Source organism: Tribolium madens, unplaced genomic scaffold (genome assembly GCF_015345945.1).
Source record: "Tribolium madens isolate multiple individuals breed KSU strain unplaced genomic scaffold, Tmad_KSU_1.1 Scaffold_1;HRSCAF=32;Tcas5.2_LG8, whole genome shotgun sequence".
Lineage (NCBI taxonomy): Eukaryota > Metazoa > Arthropoda > Insecta > Coleoptera > Tenebrionidae > Tribolium > Tribolium madens.
The window spans coordinates 7,377,669-7,399,352 of NW_025400984.1; the positions used below are offsets into that span (position 1 = coordinate 7,377,669).

Sequence of the window (21,684 nt, forward strand, 5' to 3'; positions counted from 1 at the left end):
ACTTTGAATTTGTGTAAGTTTAATTTCTGTTTCAACTTTTTATTTCATAATTTTAATATTGTTCAATTGTTGTATGAATGACGTTATTATTTGTGTTTTCTTTTGTTGTAATGAACAATATTTTGTAAAGTGGAATTATTGCAATCCAATTTATCACCCATCCATTCCACGAGTATACGTAGCATGACATTAAATTAGGTTTATTGTTGAAGTAATTTTAAGAATTTCATACATGAATCTAGTTGGTAATTAATTATTCTACGATACAATTTAATTTTTTTTCAATTATCTGGATACTGATAATGTTAAACTTTGTTTAGTTTCGGTCCGGTGATCCAATATCAATTCCAATTCCCAAAGACAATGCGATTATTATTTTAGAAAGAATTTTTCATTTATTACCAAATCCGGATTGGTTAGGCTACAAAGTAAGCAAAATTGAAGAAAAAAAAACCCTAACAGGTAATAAAAGCGATTGTCTCAAGTGCTGTTTCACAGTAAACATTTGACAAAAACGTCACGGTATTGAAAAATTGAAAAGAAGTGTTTGAACATACAAACCCATAAAGATTATGGGAACGAAATCCGCGAGTACGATTTTAAGAGCCGTGCTTGATTGGAATGCTTTTAATCGATTTTATAAGGCCATAAACAGATCGCTATTAACGAGATATGACACCATTTCTGTGGGAAAACGAGTTGAATTGATTTGGCTGAATCAAAAATCAAAAAGTTATGACTTGCTTTTCTTTCATTTACAATTAAAAAACAAAAAACTAAAAAGTTTGACTCTATTATTCGTTCCACAGCACAGTTCCATAGAAATTTTCCTTATAACCCGCCATTCTGCCACGAGCAATTAAGCCCAATTTTGATTTATATCCTCTCGTAAAACCCCACACATCGCGCTGATTCACCGACGCTATTCTTCTGATAAATCCTCACCTATTAGTGTTAAGTCTTATCAGTAAGCTCGTTAAGATGATTGAAATTCACTTTTGCGCTTTGCTAATGAATCAGTTTGGCATGTAGTCGCAGATTTGTCCATTTATGCGTAATAGGTGTAAAACGAGTCATCGAAACACCTGTGTGCCCCCTGACTCTTCTCATAGGATGGTGATTTACGGTTCCACCTAATGCTAGGATTAGAATAATTGTTGCGCGAATATCAATGCTACGTGACATTCGGACGGTTCGTTGACGAAATCGTGAAATTTTACGAGCGGTTTTAATACGGGAAAACCGATGATTGACGTCGACTTGATACAGATTTATCTCGAAGGTTTCAGGAACTGATGCTGAAACCTGAAATCGTTTCACGACTTGGGGACGAATTGCAAGACCGTGACGCGATTTTATCTTATCGCGTTTTACGTGGTAATTGATGGAAATGGATCATCGAGGATGCAGAGTTCTTCGTCTTAATTAAAAAACTCAATCATTAACATATCTTACGTATGATGCATTTTTTTGTACAGAATGATTAATCTGAAAAAAATAATTCATGCTTTGACTTTCTAATCTTTGTGTTTTAACTACATTTAACTACAATATTTAACTATATATAACTAATTTTAAGTAGAGGTAGTAATTTTCAAAAACTACAAATTTGAAGTTGTGTTCAGATTTTAATACATTAGTTCAAATTTCCTTCTTATGCACGATAAATAAAAATAAAAATACCTAAATGTAAAGGTAAAAGGTTTAAGTCACTAACTTAGAACAATCAGATTTAAAACATTATACATAAAAAAATTAAAAATAACATAACATAAACAATTTAGTGCTTGTATACTCATAATTAAATCCAAAAGAAAGAAACAACGTTTGCAACTACAAAGTTTATTTTCATAATTGTTTTCTTATTACGCTTATTTTTACTCTTATTTTTATTCTTCTTTAGGTATTTGAAATTTGATGTAAAACATTGTAAATACGTGAAAAATATGTATTAGAGGAATTTATCAGACTTATTATATTATTGAGTAGATATTGTTTTTTTCTTCTTTTCCCTGTCAATTAGGTAGTCAAAGATAAACCTTTTGACAAAATTTAAAAAATGCTATCGCTTTTAATTTATTCCAAATATCATTTGTTTGAACTCAAAAATTTGAGATGTTGCCATTTTATAAATGGATTGGTTCTGAAATATTTTTTTTTAATTGTTTTAGAATTTCAGAAATTGATGTTAGCTATTATTATAGCATTTTTGTTATTTATAACAGTATGTAGAATCATTTTAATCGTATTTCTGTACTTTATGTGACAAAGTAGTATGTTAGGTATACATAAAGGGAAGAAATGCACGATTATTCTTGAGGTGCAATTTATTGAGAACCAAAGGAATAATAGCAATTCTCTCGAATGGTGTATATACTATTTTTGCACAACTTGCGTTAAAATCCAAAGAAATTGACTTAATTTTTTAACAAAACTGCAAAAACTACATTTTATAAAACCAAGTTTAGTCTAATTTTTTGTAAGTATCTTAAATTGCTAAACTATTCTGAAAATATAAAAAAATAGAAAACTACTCTTAAAAAATTTTTAAATGTTATTATCAATGAATACAAGACAAAATTATAGATTTCACAAAGGCAGTTCGATATGTTAACATTAAGTACATTTATATCTTTAGCTACTCCTGATATTAAAATTTTATTTCACTTGCCAAGAAGCCAAAAACATGCAAAATTTGCAAAAAATTACAATTTGCAATAAAAGTTATTTTTATTGTTATAACAAAAATTTGTTGGCAAAACGTACAAAAAATCACATTCGATTTGTAAAAAATTCGCAGATAGAAATTCTGGACTTGAGTCTTAAAAAGGCCAATCTCCATTTTAATTGTTCTGAGATATTAATTGTGCAAGTTTTAATAGTTATTTATTCGACGAGTTTGAGTGTAAATCGGACTCTTTATTTGGCCGAGTGGATTTTTAAACCACGAGTGTAACGAGTGGTTTACCATCCACGAGGTGGAATAAAGCGTCCGATTTACACTCAAACGAGTGGAATACAACATTTNATTTATAGTTATTTATTCGACGAGTTTGAGTGTAAATCGGACTCTTTATTCGACCGAGTGTATTTTTAAACCACGAGTGTAACGAGTGGTTTACAATCCACAAGGTGGAATAAAGCGTGCGATTTACACTCAAACGAGTGGAATACAACATTTTATTCTTCGAATTAGAGTCAACAAGGCTTAAACTTGCTTTAAATCTGTTAAAAATAATTTGACGTTTTGTATTGAGAAATGCCAAACAGTTGTCAAAACTTCCTTACACGGGAAAAAAACCGTAAATTTTGACAGTGTCGAAGAATAAAAGCAATGTAACTATAATTTTAAATGTGTGAATATTTATTATTTTTAAGTAATAAAAATCGGTAAAACACTTTAAAATAATGCATAAGTATTTAAAACAAAATATGCTGTTAACCCAAAACATTGATATTTTGTGAATTAGATGGCTCTTAGTTCTTAGCGAGGAGTCGTTAACTTAAAGAAAAAAGTGTAGAACTAATTACAATTCCATAAAATTCCACTAAAATTCATAATTCCATTGTTTTCAAATTAATACAAACAAATAAATAGTAATTAACTCCTGTAATTCCATCTTAATTTTAGTAATTTCCAAATAAATTCCATGCACATTCGACTAAAATCCAAAAATTTGTATTTAATTTCTGAGTTAACGGCCCCTCGGTTCTTAGCGATTTTGGATATAAACCCTACACTTGAAATGGTCCTTAGAACACGAAATTGGCTTTTTTTGTATCAGTATACATAGAAATGAACTCGAGAATTTTAGTGTTGGCGATATCTCAAAATCGACGAAAATGGAGATTGGCCTTTTTAAGACTTAGATCCATAAGTATAAAGTAGTGTATTTTATTCTTTGTTTTTCGGCATATTTTGCTATATTTCTATTCATTTTTATATTAAATCGAAAAAATAAAAAATCGACGTCAAAGCCTTAAATAAAACCCTAATTTATTTTTTTTGTCCGAGTTTCTTTGTTCTTTGTATTTTCATTTAAAATTTTCAGTATAATTTGAAACATCATAGTTACTAAAAATGTGTTACGCCTAACCACATTTACTGAAAAAATAGTATGGAATACTTCTGGGTGGTATCAGCACGACTTTAAATTAGATAAGTATAATAATGGAATGTAATAGCATTTTAAAACAAATATAATTATAATTGAAGATATAAAATGTAATTCAAAGAAGATTAGATTTATAACTAAAACCGAAACGAAATAATCTATCGTAGGTTTTTACGAGCGCATTTCAGCGAATGATCTATACATTCGATTCGTTTGAAATTCTTGTTACGAAAATAATTATAATTCGTCCCAAATTTCTCCAATCGATATGTAAGAAGTGACACAAATTCCAGAGGACCCTCGAGGCGTGAAAAGCACAAACGGCCGAGCTTTGAGAAAGCTCGAAGAAAGCCTTTGCAGAGACACGCAATCTGGCCATCGCACGCGAGTTCCGCCATATTGTCCTTTGTGTCGCCGATAAGATTGTCCGGTCGCATGTCCGGTGATTTAGTGCTCACCCCCGCGGCCACTTGCCATCCCCGTCGAAGGGGCACAGATATGTAAGAGGATAACGCGGGACCGAACACGCCATTATTCAAACGGGACCATCAATAGCGCACGACAAATTTATTAGGACGTACCCCTTTCGCAGGCTTATCGCGCGGTAAGTAATGGGGCGGCAAGGAAGCCGAAGCGATTTAATTGACTCAAATTGCTGCGACACTTGAAGAAATAATACATTAAAAGCGTCGCTTGTGTGCCGAGATTGCTATCAAATCTAATTGTAGCCAATAAATGAAAAGAAAGAAATCACAACAAATACACCAAATTTCGACGCAGAAATAGGAGATTGGCCAACAAAATAGACAAGTCTGTTTTTTTAACCGAAATCATCAAGTCAAAATTTTGGTGGTAAAATCTTATAATCTTATGTCTTATTTCCATAGCCATAAATTTAATTTGTTTTTTTTTTGTCCCTAGTGTTAAAAAAATATGGCTATATTTTAATGTTGAAATGTTTAGACTTTTATTAATTTTGTGTGTTTGTGGCACACATCACCACCTAATGTCAAAAGACAGAATTCGGTGCTAATAAGTAGGTTAGTACAAGGTTGTAGGCAAAAATGAGCTTCTTGCAGTGGCTCAATTTTTGGGTGGGCACATAGGTGGAACAAAAAAAATTTTGATGGGCAAATAAAATAATATTAGTTTCCTTAAGGCTGGATAGATTTTATTTAGTTTTGTCTGTTTTAATTACACTTATCATTTTATGTATCTTTGAATTCAATTTTTAGGAACTCATTAATTCTGTATTTTAGTTACGGTCATGTAGTTTACTTTAAAACTATTAATAAGTTTATTACTCACCTAATGTAGTAAATTTCTGTGATTTTGATTTATCAATTACTAATTACACTATATGTATTTCAAATTTCAAGAAAGATAAGATACCAAGAACATGGAAAAAATGTTTAAAAAATTCTATCTGTCAAAAAAATTTGATATTTATTTTTTGACATTTGACATTTTTTATGTCTATTTAATGATACTGTTGATCTTGTATATGTTTTTTTATAATTATTTAGTAAAGGTAGGTACAAAAATTTTGCCAATAAAAGCTACAAATAACATTAAACAGAGTTACAATTTAGGATACAGCTTCCTTGTTTCTTCTTCTAATAATCTGTAGCAAAAAAACTTGGAAAATTATTTTTTCAACTGAAATAAATAGAGTCAAAGTGCAAAATTTAAACTCTCATAACTTCAAAATGTTTATAGATAAAAAAATAACATTTTTCCCATGTTCCTGGTGTCTTACATGGCTCTGGGACGCAAGTTCTGGCGCACCCTGTATAAATTAAACCACTCTTTTTTTAAACTGTCTACATCTATTGCCAAATATATTATTTTTATAAAATTTTAAAATTGGTTGTGTAAGCCCATCAGTTACGAAATACAAAATCTGAAGATACTGTTTTTCTACAGATAAACTCGGTAATGATGATGTTGTTTCTGCAGTTGCAGTTGCAGATGGTTTACTTTTATCTTCATTATTTGAAGCTGAATCCAAATCTGATTCAAAGTCACTATCATCGTTTTCAACCAACAAATTGGACGCACGCGGTGTCCGAAATAATATACCGAGAAAAAGAAAATTATATTCTGCATTAAGTGTCTGTGTATTTATTTTTTAAATACGACTAGAGTTAGTCTGAACAATAATGTAATGTTTATACAGGGTGACCCATGAGTAATAATGAGCCTGAAAATTTTTTTGAAACAAGCAACATTACATTTCATAGATGTTAATATATTTCGTTTTAGCTAGTAAACATAGTAATCGTATTTTTATTTTTGACATATTTCTATCAGTCAAAATAACTACTCCAGTTTTAGAAAGTCCGTACAGTCTGTGAAGCGTTTTTCAAACATTCTTCATAAATGAGAATCTTGTTGGTCTTTTCGGCAACATTTTAATAATTCTCACAAAATTTTTCAAGGTTTGACTTTTTATAAATTGAAGTTGAAGTGTGCTCTTTGGTCACTATGTTTAATTTATTAAAACATGATTAAAACTAAATATTTTAATATCCACGTTATCTTTGAAATGTAATGTTGGTTGCTTCAAAAAAATTTTTAGGCTCATTATTACTCGTGGGACACCCCGTATGTATATATTTTATAAAACTTCAACATTTCAGCGACTTCATACTTTAAAATTCAGATTGTTTTGAATAATAATTATATCGTATGTCATCAATTTGTGGTATGAAGCTGAGCGAGCTTTTAGAGTCGATAGGAAATGTAAACCTAATTTGATAACTCAAAGATTTTATGCATACCTGTGTAGATACGAGTAATATGTAAAAAATAATCTACAATTTTGGAGGTGGGCACAAAGGTGGGCCAGCTATTTTTGAAGTGAGCACTGGACCCCTAGTTCCGCCACTGGCAAATTGCTACAAACACTTTGATGAAAATAGGAGTCCATACAAAACAAATTTATTCTGCAAAAGTTATTATGAAGATTGACAATAAATGAAATAAAGAGATCATAGTTGATGCATGTTCTAAATTCTTCTTCAGCTTTTTAGTTTCAAAATTGCTACTTTTTCAACTCGTTATTCAAAAACGGTGCAACCAGATACATTAATTTGTTTATGTTTTATCTCATTTATGTTTATTTTGTATACTCGTCTAGCTAAAAATAAGAGAATGTGTCTAAATAAATATTAATGATGGTGTTTATAGCACACTTTTTGTCTTCAAATTTCTAAAAACTGTACAAAATTTGTCTCCATCTATGTGTTTTCGTCTCCAAATTTTCTTAGACGATTTTTTTTTGCTGACGTCGCTTAAAAATTAAAGGGTTTACCTACTACTATTAAAAGATGGTACGTGGTTATTTAAATTCCAATGTCTAAAATATTTTTTCAATTTCTACACTTATTTAGTTGTTTTGAAGGTACGTGTAACTTAATTTTGAATTAATTTGAAAGTGATTCAAAATAAACAAAACTAAATGAGCATGTGTAAGATCACTGAATTTAGAAAAAAAAGTTTCATTCCAAAATATTAAAGTTGACTCCTCATGCAGACTTTTAAAAAGTTTGGACTCTTTTTTTAACCTTTTAGATATAACACATTGATATGCGAACTTGACACTTAAGTGGTAGAGCTGAATGTTTATTTCTCCGAACGTGATGAGGTAAATAATAAATGTTGCGTAAATAAATTCATCCCCAAACGTCAAAAAACTTAACACTTTTGTGTCTTAGCTTAAAAGTAAAACTTTTAGCAAAGTAACTAAATATTATAAAATATCTATTGTTTTTCAATTTTTTCAATAAATTTTTTATTTAGATAGATAGGTCTATATTTTCTAAGATCAAAACTTACCTAACTGACTCGTAAACTGCTACTTTTATCAAACATTCACACTAGTAATTAAATTAGATAATTTTTCGTTCGAATGAGATTGTACAAAATTAGTTTACAATTTGTGAAAAATCGGAGTTTGGGAATCAGCTTTTCTCGGCCCTCCCACCGCGGTTGATCCCACAAAAAGATCTTGATACCGCCGTGTAAAAGCAGGATGTCCTTTGAGAGATATTACAGACAAGTGAAAGAATGCAAACCCCTGAAAAATAATACGATGATGAATGAAACAGGAGGATGGTATCTGTCCAACGGAAACGCAAACTAACCGAGAAACAGGCGGATTGTTTATACCGGATAGAAGCTTCTTTCTGAATGCAACCTCTGGTCGAAAGAAGAAAAAAGATTGAATAGCGCGCGACTCTTATTGATTTAGTAGTGGTAAATCTTAACCATAACCGTCAATTCCCTTCAACAACAATCTTGATTTTGATATCGAAGGGCTACGGCCCCACTTAAATCCACACAAGCGAAATCTTTGTTTTAAACAACTTTTATCCTCTTGTCTATCTTGAAATATTTATTGTCTCGTGCAGCTGCTTCGATTCAAATAATAAACACCACTTGATATTTCGACGTGATTTGTGGACCCCTTCTTACACTTGTTCGGCTCAATGAGTGGCTGGATATTATTGTACAATGTTGCTCTTAATAACCCTTCTACTTTTTTCATTTTCTATTTGTACAACTAAGTGTGGAATTAATTATAATAAATATTCCTGGTATTACTTTATTTTAGTTTTTCTTAATGACAGCTTGCTCGGATGCCGAGCCTTCAGAATTCACAATACCAGAATGTAAAAGGATATCGTTTAGAACATTACGTTAATTTATTAATGGATAAGACTGGTGACGCCAGGCAGCTATTTACATTGTTTATAAACATTTTAAAACAGCAAAAGTGCAAAAGACTAACCGAATTGTCATGAAAAAACATTCTTAATAACAAGAGACTGATCAACGGTTCCAAGAAGTGATATTTTCAAAAATTGGGCTTCTAGCACCACAGTTAGAACAAATAAAATAACACAATACAATCATTAAAATAACGAGCATAAATAAAAATGCAACAAATTGTCAATAAATAAAATTTAACAATGGGCAATGTTGTTACGAACAAATAATGATCTGGCATATAGGAAAAATGTTATCCTTATCAATCCATAAGGAACAAAACTGTAATAGTTTCGAAATTACTGCATCAATTATGACCGTAAATTCTCAAACACCTATCGCATCTGCGTGATTTTATCGTAAACATGAATTATTACGAAAAAATCCAGCAGTTTTTATTATTAAAAAGCAGAGAATAGAACAATTAAACATTTATTAGTCAATTTTATGACACAGGTTGATTGTTGTTTTTTGTAAACACTCCTGCAAAATACGCAGGAATGCGAAAACCGGTCTTATAGGGGGATGAGACGAGAAGACACACCCAGTGTCAAACGGCGCATCTTTGGAATAAAGGCGGAGTTACAGGACCGCAGGAATGTGGGGGAGCGGCTTTAAGGGAGAAATTTATGATTTTTGAACGTCTGGAATATGTATCTTTCTGAAAAAATTTCACGACTAGTTTTAGACAAAAAATTCCGTAAAAGGACGTGGAAAGTGAAAAAATATATAGGTACCTATTCCAAGAAGTTGATTGTTTTTTGACAAAAAAAAATTGTAAGTTAAATGTGAAGTACAGTCGTGTTTACAATAAATGTCCAAAATTGGGTAACATTTTTTTGTTTGTTGAAAATTGTTTGTTTGCCTACCTTGAGCGGTGACTCTTCTGGCGACAGACTTGGACCTCATCGTCGAGGCTAGGCACCGCACACTTGCCCCGTGTTCATATCATGAACTGACAACCGTCAAGACGGCTCTGGACGGAGACAATAAGAATCCCGATCGTCTTTTTTCATGCACGCTCAGACCAATCACAGGCCACTATTCGCTGTCATGTTTTATCACTTCTTCGAGGCGACTGTGCTGTAATTTTTGATTTGGATCGCGGTTGGCGTCTGAAACAATAATCGACAATCGTCAAAGAGTCGACTTGCGTCGCGCCAACTTAATCGCGACGGCCGTGTGTCGTGTGCGATTCTTTTGTCTGTGCGCAATTGTTTGCGCACGGTTACGCCTCCTGCGATGCCACGCCAGTGGTGGGTAGATAAGAGCATCACGGTCGATATTCCGGGATAGTCCGGGTATTCTCCCGGATTCCCGGAGGGCTGTGTACCCGGCCCACTGGATTGATGCATATGTAATTTGTTTGTTCGGGTTGTTTGACTACCGCCACGCAAACAGATGCTTGCGGTTTGCAAGTTTATTAATTTGCATTGCTGTCTTTTCGGGTTCGTTCGGGGCCGACACGCAAACAATTGCTTGCCGCTGGAGCTGCGACTAAACAATAAGCCAGCGAGGAAATTGTTCTCATCTGCAAATATTAGAGGGGAATTGAGGGTTAATTCAAGTTGCAAAAAAAACTAAAACAATACATATTTCTAATCTATGCTAACTGCTTTATGTAATAAAATTTCCGTGATTGTTCTTGTATTTAATTAGTTTTGAAATTTAACACTGTAAATAATAATTGATCTGTTATTTTCTCTCTTTATATGTCTAATAGAAGGCTCAGTGTTTTGAAATGAAAGAGTTGTGCTGTATATTTTAATACATTAACAACAAAAATAAATTTGAAAAAAAAATTAAATGCCTTTGTTTGAAATTAATTTGAATGTGTTTGACGGGTTTAATTTTAAATATAAATCTGAGTGTAGTTGTGTTACTATTAGCAAACACATACATGATACATTTATAAATTAAATATATTTCATTTCATTGTTTATTAACCTTTTACAATTTTGCTGGCAATCTGGCAATAAAAGAGTGTAGAAATAATAATTAAGCACAGAAAAAAACATTAAATTATTATTATTAAGAATATTATTTTTAATTCTGAAATATTGGTACAAAGTTTAAGGGTCTTGAGAGTCACTGGAATATTTTTTTTATTAAGACAAGATTTTATTGTTGCAACAAGTAAATTTAGTTTAATGAAGAAAATTAAAAGTCCTTGCAACTACATACATTATCTCATCTAAAAAGTTTTAGTTAATCACAAGTTTTGACAGTCAAACAAAAGTGTTACTAATAAATTTTCTTTAACATCTCTTAATAGTAGAGTGTAGAAACAAAATGTAATCGAAAAAAAAACTCACATTATTTTCATTATGGCAAATGTTATTTAGTTCGGATATTTTATTGGTAAATAGTTTGAGAGTCACTGGAATAATTTTTTTGTTTAGATAAAATTTTATTATCACAACAATCTTAAGAAGATCAGAGAAAGTCAAAACAAAATTTTGACCTCACATTACAAACACGCTGTATTAGCAAAAACAAAAAGTAAAACTATAATAAGTAAATCCAAGAGTTGTTTCTGAGCGAATCGATATGGCGACTGAAGTGTCTTATTGTTTTTACGATCAGAGTAAAGATAAAGGACAAAGACTCCATTTATGTTTATGGCTCAACTAAAACCTCATAATATCCCCTATGACCATTACTGGAACATCAGCTTCATCTTGTAATAACCCCGGAAACTCCGAAAAAACCATTGGAAATCGCCGAGACAGGATAATTCACTCCTTGAGCTTACATCGCTTTAGCACGCAATTTCATTGTTTCCGCTTTAATTAAAACAATGCTCTTTTGAAACATGTCACATTTGAGCGTTTCATCAGCGGCGTAACAGGTTTATTATGTTAATAAATGAGCGATTTGCTCGGATGCAGCGCCAGTGGCGTATCATCCGATGAAAGACCACTTCTTTCGACTTATTTAGAGTCAGTTTGAAATTACGAGGGCGCTCATAAATTGGGTACGTGCTCGGCCCGCGATCGTCAAGCCATAGCGGAACGGAGTGCACGTTGTAGTCAACGCCACCGCCAACCGCGATTCAATTTAGACATGCCTTTGTGTCTAAATATACCAGACTATCCGATCCGTTTACATACGAGATTTACTACTTATTAAGACGGTACACCAGAGTTCAATAACTGACCACACGGAGACAGTTTATTAAATGCGCTAGTTGCCCGTTTCGACTAGAAAAAGTCTTTTTCATTGAGCAAAATAATCAAAAGCATATTTCATTGAAAATGCTTTAAAAAATAGCTCTAGTTTATCCTAGTTTCCTCTTGAAAACAGGGTCTGGTTGGTCCATATTCCCGTCATGTCTCCTGTAATGTCGGGAACTTTGATAATATTTTTTATTGTTTCACACCGCACACCGATACCAAAGTAATAATATTTCACACGGGACAACAGTTATACGGATCTCGGTGGAAAGTTGGCGAATTTATGACCGCAATAGAGGCAACGCCATCTGCACAACGTCTATAAAACAGTAGCGCTCAGACATCCCAGAAGAATTTAATATGTCTCCCGGTTTATTGCACACGTAAAACCCAGACTAAATATCAATATCGGACTTGTCTTTCTTTGCGTGTCCGAAGTGATTTTTTTAAATGCCATTTCAAGGACTTTAATTGGACGCATTTGCATTTTTACCCGCTTGACCATTAATTAAAGCGACATAATTAATTTAGGGGTCCTGCCAGGACATGCTTTTTCAGCAAGAAAAGCAGGAGACCACCTGCTTAAAAAATGGACATAATTTTATTTCGTCACAAGTTGTGATATATGCTGATAAAAAATATTAGCCTAGTTTATCAATCTCAGTCCTAGTAAGATTTTAGGTTGGTTTCGTAGAAACGGTACCGACTGCAGTCGTCTCATAAAGTAACTTTGGATAAAAAAATAATTATACAGAAATTTTGATAATCGATCGTGAATATTAGAAAACTATGAAACCAAACCTTTCACCTTACCTTATAGAATATAACGGGTGTTTATTTAAGTCTCGCGTCATAGTTGGCAGTGATATGAACGTGTTGTGAACGGATCACAATTTCTAATAGGTCCGGCGAGGTGTCAAATGTTAGATTAATAATTTACAATAATTTACAAGTACAAAAATTTTGCCAATAAAAGCCACAAATAACATTAAATATAGATTCAATTTAGGCTACAGCTTCCTTGTTTCCTCTTCTAAAAAACTAGAAAAAATATTTTTCAACAGAAATGAATAGAGTCAAATTGCAAAATTTAAACCCTCATAACTTCGAAATTTTTATAGATAGAATTTTTTTAACATTTTTTATGTTCCTGGTATCTTATGTACCTTACATGGCATTTTTCTCTGGGGCTTGAGTTCTGACGCACCCTATATAAGTAGAAGCACTTGCTAAACAGTTCCTGGCAGTGTGATATTCATATTTTTTGATTCGACCAATTTTGTATCAAAATTTAAAATTTTTTAAATAACTTGCGCTAGGGAAGTTACATGTGTTGAGATTGACAATTCAGTGACTAAATTAAACTTTAAATTATCAAATTAACTCCAAATAAAAAAAAATATTCAATACAACAAATATTTGCTATGAAATCAAACCGCTTGTCATTTAAGAAATGTCAACCATAAATGTTAACAAATAACCAATAGGTATTGCCAACATTTGGTAATTTTTTTGATGGCCTAGTACACTGGCCAACAATCAAACCGCGTACACCATTTTTTTGCTAGATTCTTCTCAGTGTCAAATAGTAAAAATGCCAAACTTACTAAAAGCAAAAAAATTCCTACCTACTGTCTAAACTATATAGAGGAGCCCATAGCATAAAAGCACTTGTAGACTAATAGAATTTAAACAAAACCAGTGCGTGAAGAAGAGATGAAAACAAGAAATAAGTATAACCCTTTTACTAAAAATTCTTACAAACTTCGAAAAAGAAAAAATTTACACATTAAAAAAGTTAAAAAAAATGTGTTACTTGGTTTTTATAGTGTACCTACGCGATTATATTGTTCGTCACTGTACATACATTAATAACGTCATTTTTCTGACGTTTGCGGATAAAATATTTTTTAGTAGGTACATACCTACCTACAAAAATGTGACCTATTATCAAAAACTAAATTTTTTTGTTATTTTTTGATCTTGTTTATTTTTGCAAATTCTGGGTAGGTAAGTACCCTTGAGTGCAAAAAAAACGCAAATTGATTTTTTTTATGATGTTATTTAGTCTGTTAAGAAATGACAGTTTTTTGACGTTGTTTTTGTCACAATTTACAATTTCATAATTGTCAGGCATCTTTCAAACTTCTATCAAGTTTTTCAATGTTTTTCCATTTCGTTTTTAAACACTGACTATATGGTACCTACTGCACTAACAAGACGACCAAATACGACATTTCTTTTGTTAGTTTTCAAACCTTTTTGGGAACAACTTTTTTCACACTATGTAAATCTCTGAAAAATTTGACAATTTTGTTTTTGACAATTGGCGTTGTTTTTTTCTTTTTCATAAAATTTTCCGTTTGAACGATTGGTATAGAAAAAATTGTAACTAAGAATAATTAGACCTCAAACTTTGAAATCAACTTTAACTTAAAAGTCTAACTTTTTATTGCACATAGTAGGTAATACATAGACTGTCTTTATGTTTTTAATGTGATTTTTAAAATCTATCTAATTTTGCGACATTTTGAAAATTTATATTTATTTTTTCTATGTGCTTACTTCTATACAAAAAGAAATCAAATTATTAAGATAATTTTCCAATTAAGCGATTTGTATTAAATAAAAGGTTTTTTATTTTTTATTTGTTATGTTTCTCTTCGAGGAGTGGATTATGAATTATGATGCACTTTGGTGATCAGAGTTTAGATTTCTTTCTAATTTAAAACTAGGTATACCTTATCAAAATCTGCTATTTTTCTTTATGTTTTGGCTAAGGTTGTTGTAAACCTGGTAATTCAAAACTAAACAGGAAATTAACCCCCACAATGGCAGCACTCAATCGCTCCGTAATTCACCCCAACTAACAAAAACCGTTATCCAAGAGAGACAATTAAGCGTTGATTATCTCCACCGCATAATATCCATCGTGGGCCTTAATTACCCCAACCCCGAGTTAATTTCAGCAAAGTGACGTCAACAGAACGGATAATATTCATAGACAGTAAAAATGTCACGTTGTATATTGACTTCTGACCTAGATATCATCCGGTAAAAAGGCCCTTAATGCAATATGACACAAGGGTTTTTTTCCTGGAGTAATCTCTTATGTAAATCAAGTCGATTAAAAATCACGACAGAAATATGATGCACGGTAGGTCGGCTTATCTAGAATCTACCCCTACGAAGCCTCGCGAATGGACAGTGGACGATGTGGCCGCGATAAGGGGGCAGATAGTGTCGTGGACACGGAAGAATGACTTCGACATTTTGCTGTGAGAATTATGACGTGTGTCAGAGAATGATAAAGTGTAGGGGTGAGTCGTGCGCAGATTTTGAAAAATTCTGTGATAAAAAAATTCGTTGGATTGTTTGGCTGAGGTGTTGCGGCATTATTTTGCGTTTTTTTCGTGTCTAGGAGGCGGTTATCGCTATCGATGAAACTTGATGTCGTGATTGTCACGACAGAGGGCGTGGATGACGGTCATCAGTCATAACTTGCTGTCATGGGCTCTATCTGGGTCCCCCCCTGATCGCGTGACCGTCTCTCTATCTCAGCAAATTATACACATTGTTTACGGGTCAACTGTTATTTGTCACATGTCCGTGATTTCATAACGCATTACCCTATTACAACCCTCACATCGCACTTACACTATGCGCTTGTGTAAATACATCAGTGTTTCCTTTGAGTGCATTATAACTGCGTATGAATGCGTTTCTTACGTTGTCACTGTTTTTCAGATCGATCAAGAACACAAACACCAGTTTTATATTAAATATCACCACTTGTACTTCCACAGATCATACACTTTCTTTTCCCACCCTGTATAGAAAATATGTGGTGCGTGAATTTAATTATACAGGATGTTTGCGGATAACTAACAAATATTCTAACCACTAAAATAATTGATTATGAGAATCTAGTTTAAAGACCAAATTTCGTATTCAAATTTTTGCATTTTTCCCTGCATGATTTTCACGAGCCGTTCAGTGTGTCTGTCTTTCTTAGGTGGAAGTAAAAATATCAATGAAAATAATATGCATTGAAAGTTATTTGCACACAAAAGTAAAAGTTTTTAAAAAGAACAATTTTGTACACAAAAAATTGTCAGGTGTTTACACGCCTTAATTTAGTCAGTTGTAAACTCGCTTTCGGTTGTATTTAGCACATCAGTTTGAAATCACATTGCCAATCAAGTCACTATAGCCAACTACTCAAACACCGACGACCTTAGACATCCAAAATTACTTCTGAAAATTCTACTTACAACATGAAAAACGTAATTTTTGTAAAAGTTCAAATCCTAGGTGGTAATTTTTTGTTGATGAGTAAATTTGTATGTAGGTATGCACGAATAGTTTGAAATAAATTTACCTACATCTTAACAGTTGTGAGGTAATAAAGAGTAATGACTAAGAATGAAGATGTACACCAAGTTATAAAATGACATCTTTATAAATAAATACTCCCAACATCAGGATTATTAAAAAATTACAAATTTTTTGTTTTGTTTAATTTTAGAGATTACATTTTTACACGGTTTCAAGTCATTTCAATATGCACGTATATCATAAAATTCTATTTGAAAAATTGGTCAAATCTCATAGTTACACATATATTACACATTATATTATATTATTAGTTACACATTATATTATTTATACAGGGTGCGCCAAAACTCGCGCCCCAGAGAAAAATTTCAAGTAAGATAAGATACCAGGAACATGGAAAAAATTAAAAAAAAATTATATCTGTCTAATAATTTTGACATATTTTTATATATATTTTTTGACATTTGACATTTTTTATGTTTATTTAATGATACTGGTGATCTTGTATATGTTATTTTACAATTATTTAGTAAAGGTACAAAAATTTTGCCAATAAAAGCCACAAACAACATTGAACAGAGTTACAATTTAGGAAACTGTTTTCTTGTTTCCTCTTCTAATAGACTGTAGCAAAAAAACTTGGAATATTTTCTTCATAACTTCGAAATTTTTATAGATAATTTTTTTTAACATTTTTTCCATGTTCCTGCTATCTTACCTTATATGGCATTTTGCTCTGGGGCTTGAGTTCACCCTGTATATTTTTTTTCTTTAAAAACATAGTAGGTATAGGTAAAGTTTTTTTTTTAACTTTTCTTGCTTTATGTCTATAATTTTACCTAAACGTTTTACTTTTTTAAGATGTAAAAAATCAAACAAACTCAAAGACATTTAACTATTTTTTTTTATTTATACAATTATTGTTTTAGGAATACACTATCTTTTTAAATTTCTTTTAGTTATTCTAACAATAAAACAAGCATTTATATCAATTAGTGAATAAATCGATTTTGAAACACAACGACCGGCTTTGATTTTTACGTTTTTGGAATCTGAAATCATCGAACTTCTTTTCAGATGCGATTCCCTCATCACCTCACCCACCCCCAACCACCGACGAGTTGGTAATAAAACGAAACCTTTTGACATCATAACTCTGCGATCATAAAACATGACATTAAAAATACGCTCTAATATTTCAGTCCCTTCAGCCGCTCGTCCAGCTGAAACTTCCTTCCAGTTTCAGCTTTTCACGACCATCACTCACTCTGGACGTTTGCATTTTCTTTGTGGACATGAACGAGGTTCATCGGAGCGAACAGTGCATTTTAACCACTTATCCACTTACAGATACTCCCTCTCCTCACTGAAAAAAGTTTCAGGATCGTAATAAATGCGCATCGACTGATAGCAGGATGCGTCCACATGGCGCATGTGTTGCATTGTCTCGTCGGTGATTCGCTGGCTGAGATAGTCGTGGGATGAGCACAGATAGTAGGAGCATCACCACGCCTTTATTTCAGACAAAATGGCGGTCGATTTCAGGCCATTGTTTGAGCGATGAAGGCAAGTGGTTGACCTAAAAGCACTGTCTCTAATAATGTTGAAACTTAACTTAATACTAAGAAAATATTCGATACATTTTTAAAAGTTGAAAAAAACACATTGAAAACATGATTCCAATTCAAGCAATAATTTTGTGTTTTTTCATTTATTTTCCACAAGTAGTCGCAAACACACTAACAAAATAGTTCAGTTTTAGTTTTTCTTTGTTGAGGGCTTTTTCTACGGTCTATTTAAATCATTTGACATTTATATATCATTCGAGCGCAACGCATCGACTCCTTCATCTGCATACTGCAGCTGTCGTAATCAGTTTCGACAAGCGTAAAGTTCGCAGGTCACATTATCCACACATAAATAAGGCATCGCATATGCTCCGGCCACTTCTCGTCGTGCATAAAAGCCACTCCAGGAAGAGGTAATCCGTTCCGGCGAAAAAACTGAAATCGATGATGTCCCGTGACGTCACCGGCAGTCTGAAACGGGCTGGTTGCCGTGGTAACGGGAAGAGTTGCTTGTCCTGGTGTTGTCACGGGAAGCTTTCTTGACATTAGCAACAAGCAGCTTCTTGCGGAAGAAGGATCGTTAATCGATAAGCGTTGGCTTTATGGAAATTTTATGGGAGTTTTCAGGCGATCGAATCGGTTCCGGCCTGTAAAGTGAGCATTCAGGGTGCCAGCGATATAAACTTTCGTGAGATAACGCGACTCTTTCTCAAAGCTTCTGTCGGTTTGCGTTAGCTCTCTTATCTGGAAAACACACGAACGAACGAGGTCACTTCCAGCATGAAAATGTCACTGATTTATGAAAGCGAGGACGTGAAGGAACTCAAGCTTTCTTTTTGACGAAATTTGGACGTTTCCAGGCGGACGGCGAGAGCTTTTTAGAAAACTAAGCTTAAAATCACTTTGCTGTATTAGGTACTGATTGCAGACTTAGGTGTAATTTTTTTTAAATTAAACAGTGGCGCAGCCAGAGATAGAGCTTCGGATGGGTTGTAGCCATATGTAAAAAAATTCGGACACTCATTTCAAAAACGACTATGTGGCACAGTATGCCAGTCAGTGATAATAAAAGTGTTTCTTAGTAGTAGTAAAATGTTTCTAAAAACAATGTCACTAAGAGCATTTTATGTATCTGAAAACAGTCGCACAAAATGCACATTGTAACACCGAAATAGAAAAAAGCTATTTTGCTTTTTTATACGCTTTCTCTTACTTATGCTTTGTTCACTTATTTGATCTTATGCTCTTTCTCTTTCTTATTATGCTTTGCGTTTTTACTTGCTTTCATGCGCTCTCCCTCTCTCTCTTATTATATCCGGTCTTTTTTAAAATTCGACGTCGAAGTGGGCTTTGCAATTTTGTGAACGAACCCACTAAGATTACCAAAATTAAGAATAAGAAGAATTTGAATTAGCGAAAATTAGTGAGCGGAGTTTGAACCCCCGACCTACCTGCCGGAAAGCGGGACCTTATATGCCGCTACACCACCACGCCGCCAACAGTTTCAGTGTTTTAATTCAATACATACAAGGTGTTTCACATAATTTTACGAGGCCTGCGCCTGTAAGATGCAATCAATAATACATATTCCGAAACAAATTCGATTACAAATTTTGAAAAATTGGATAATCTTTCCTAGTTTGTTCACCCTTTAAAAAAATACGTTTTTAATTAGTTAGTGATTAAGGTAGTTAAACTAGAATCATATTCATGCCGTCTCTTGATAGAATAAATAATAATTGTTTCTGAAAAACTGCAGTTTATGACTATTATAGGTAATGAAACAGTGATTAGTAAAGGCTCGGATTATATGCAAAATGCATATTTGTTATTAAGAGGTATGTCAACAAAATTATAAGTTTTCTAAAATTTTTTGATTAAAATGGGCCAATTAAAAAATGCATATTTTGCATATTTTGGCAACTTTGTGCATATTTTAGAAAATATTGCATATTTGTGCATATTTTCTTCAAATCACAATTTCTGATTAAAAATTTCAGTTCAAGTTAAAAATTAGACAGTTTAAGAAAAAAGATCCGATTACAAAATAGGTTAAAGAGAAAACAACCGGTAATTTGTAAACCGGACTCAAAAAAATAGTATTCTGCTGTATTTCTTTTTTGAATTCGTTTTCTACAGGGTGAATATAAAGTATGCAATTAAGCGTTTTTTTTTAAATCATTTGCCTCTAGAAAATAAGACTTAATATAAATTAAAGTAATATTTTTTTGAAGTATAATATTTGAGTCCCTAAAATGAGTCTCGATAAAATAGTACGTAAAATGGTTTTTGTAGGTACTCAGTCCCCAAAAACAGTTTTTTCAGACTAAAAAATAAAATTGGTTACTATGGTGGCAAAAATTTTTTAATTAATAAAAGGTATGAATTCGTGTTTTGAAAGCTTTAACAAAAAATGTTTGTAGTAACTTTAAAAGCTTAGGTTTTTGTATTTTCTGTTGCATATTGAGCTCCATTGTTCTATAATAAATAATAACTTTGTAAAAAATTATACTAAATCACGGCAATACCTATTAGAAAAACCAAAATTTTAAGTATGATTTATTATCCACTCTATTTTTTCTTAATAATTATCAAAAATTACGGTCGAGTTAATCAAGTTTTTGACAGCAGGACCGACAATTTATACAAAAGCTTATCAAGAAATCGGAACTAGGCCCCTCGCTGTGTCCCAAATGCGTGTCCAAAATCTTTTTTGAAATATTTTGTTGTTGTTATTAATTTTGTTGAGTTATGGTCTATAACTTTAAGGTATAAAAATTGCAAATAGTTCGCGTGATGTTATAGTTATTTGATGTTAGGTAAGTTGCTTGCTTCGGCGTCCTGATTGATCTTGTACGACCATCACGAACACTAAATTATTACCAACATTTTATACTCACAATCTCAACATGTCATTCCATGTGAATAATAAGGTCATGCAGGTAAAATACGTCATTATTACCTTATATCACTTAAGCTTACAAGCGATATTCAAATGATGAAATTCTGACCCCTGAAATGGATTTCCGCTTTGTTACTAAACGAGTCGGAATTTTGCTGATTTACATTCACTTTTTTAAATTTTTATCTAGAAAAATGCTAAACATTGTGACAAACGCTTAGTATAAATATTTACAAAACTAGCCACTCTGCTCGGTTTTTCTGTAGATATTATTTCCACGTTTTTTGAGTAAACAGAATTATTACACCCTTCCGTAAAGGATTCTATAATTGGTCATCTATCTGACAAATAAGACACGTTTTGTGTTTGAATTCCAATTAAAATACGATCAATGAATTATGCAGTCGGAGTTTACGACGCGTTATATTAAAAGAGGGTAAGATGATCATTATTTCCATAAATAACCCCAATTAAATAGACGCCCAGCTTACAACAATGATAAATGACCAACTCACGACCAAGACAAGCAATTAGCAATAAAATATTCAAAAATAATAAGAAAAAACAAAACAAGAAAGTACACACTTTGAGCTATCACTTATCAATTCTAAAATTATGAAACACTTGAATTAAAAATTTTAAAATATACAGCATGTTCTAGAAAACAGTGCATGGCGCTTTAGATCAGGGCCGTAACCAGGATTTTATTTCGGGGGGGGGGGGGGGGTTTCTTRTTGGTCCATAAAAATAAAATGAAAGAAGGCGGATTAAAAAGCAAAAATCTCTAAGTACACGTTTTTATTTTAAATTAA

General features: G+C 32.5%; 1 protein-coding gene across 2 annotated transcripts in view; it reads right to left on the bottom strand.

The window, feature by feature from the left end:
• Positions 1–9,954, bottom strand: part of LOC123016307 (histone-lysine N-methyltransferase MECOM-like) — a 58,455-nt gene extending 48,501 nt beyond the window's left edge. For both annotated transcript variants that reach the window (XM_044416620.1, XM_044416622.1), the window contains exon 1: positions 9,758–9,954. In XM_044416620.1, the coding sequence (XP_044272555.1) occupies positions 9,758–9,797 (40 nt within the window). In that variant the 5' untranslated portion in view covers positions 9,798–9,954. The remainder of the gene's footprint in view (positions 1–9,757) is intronic.
• Between the last annotated feature and the right edge of the window lie 11,730 nt (positions 9,955–21,684).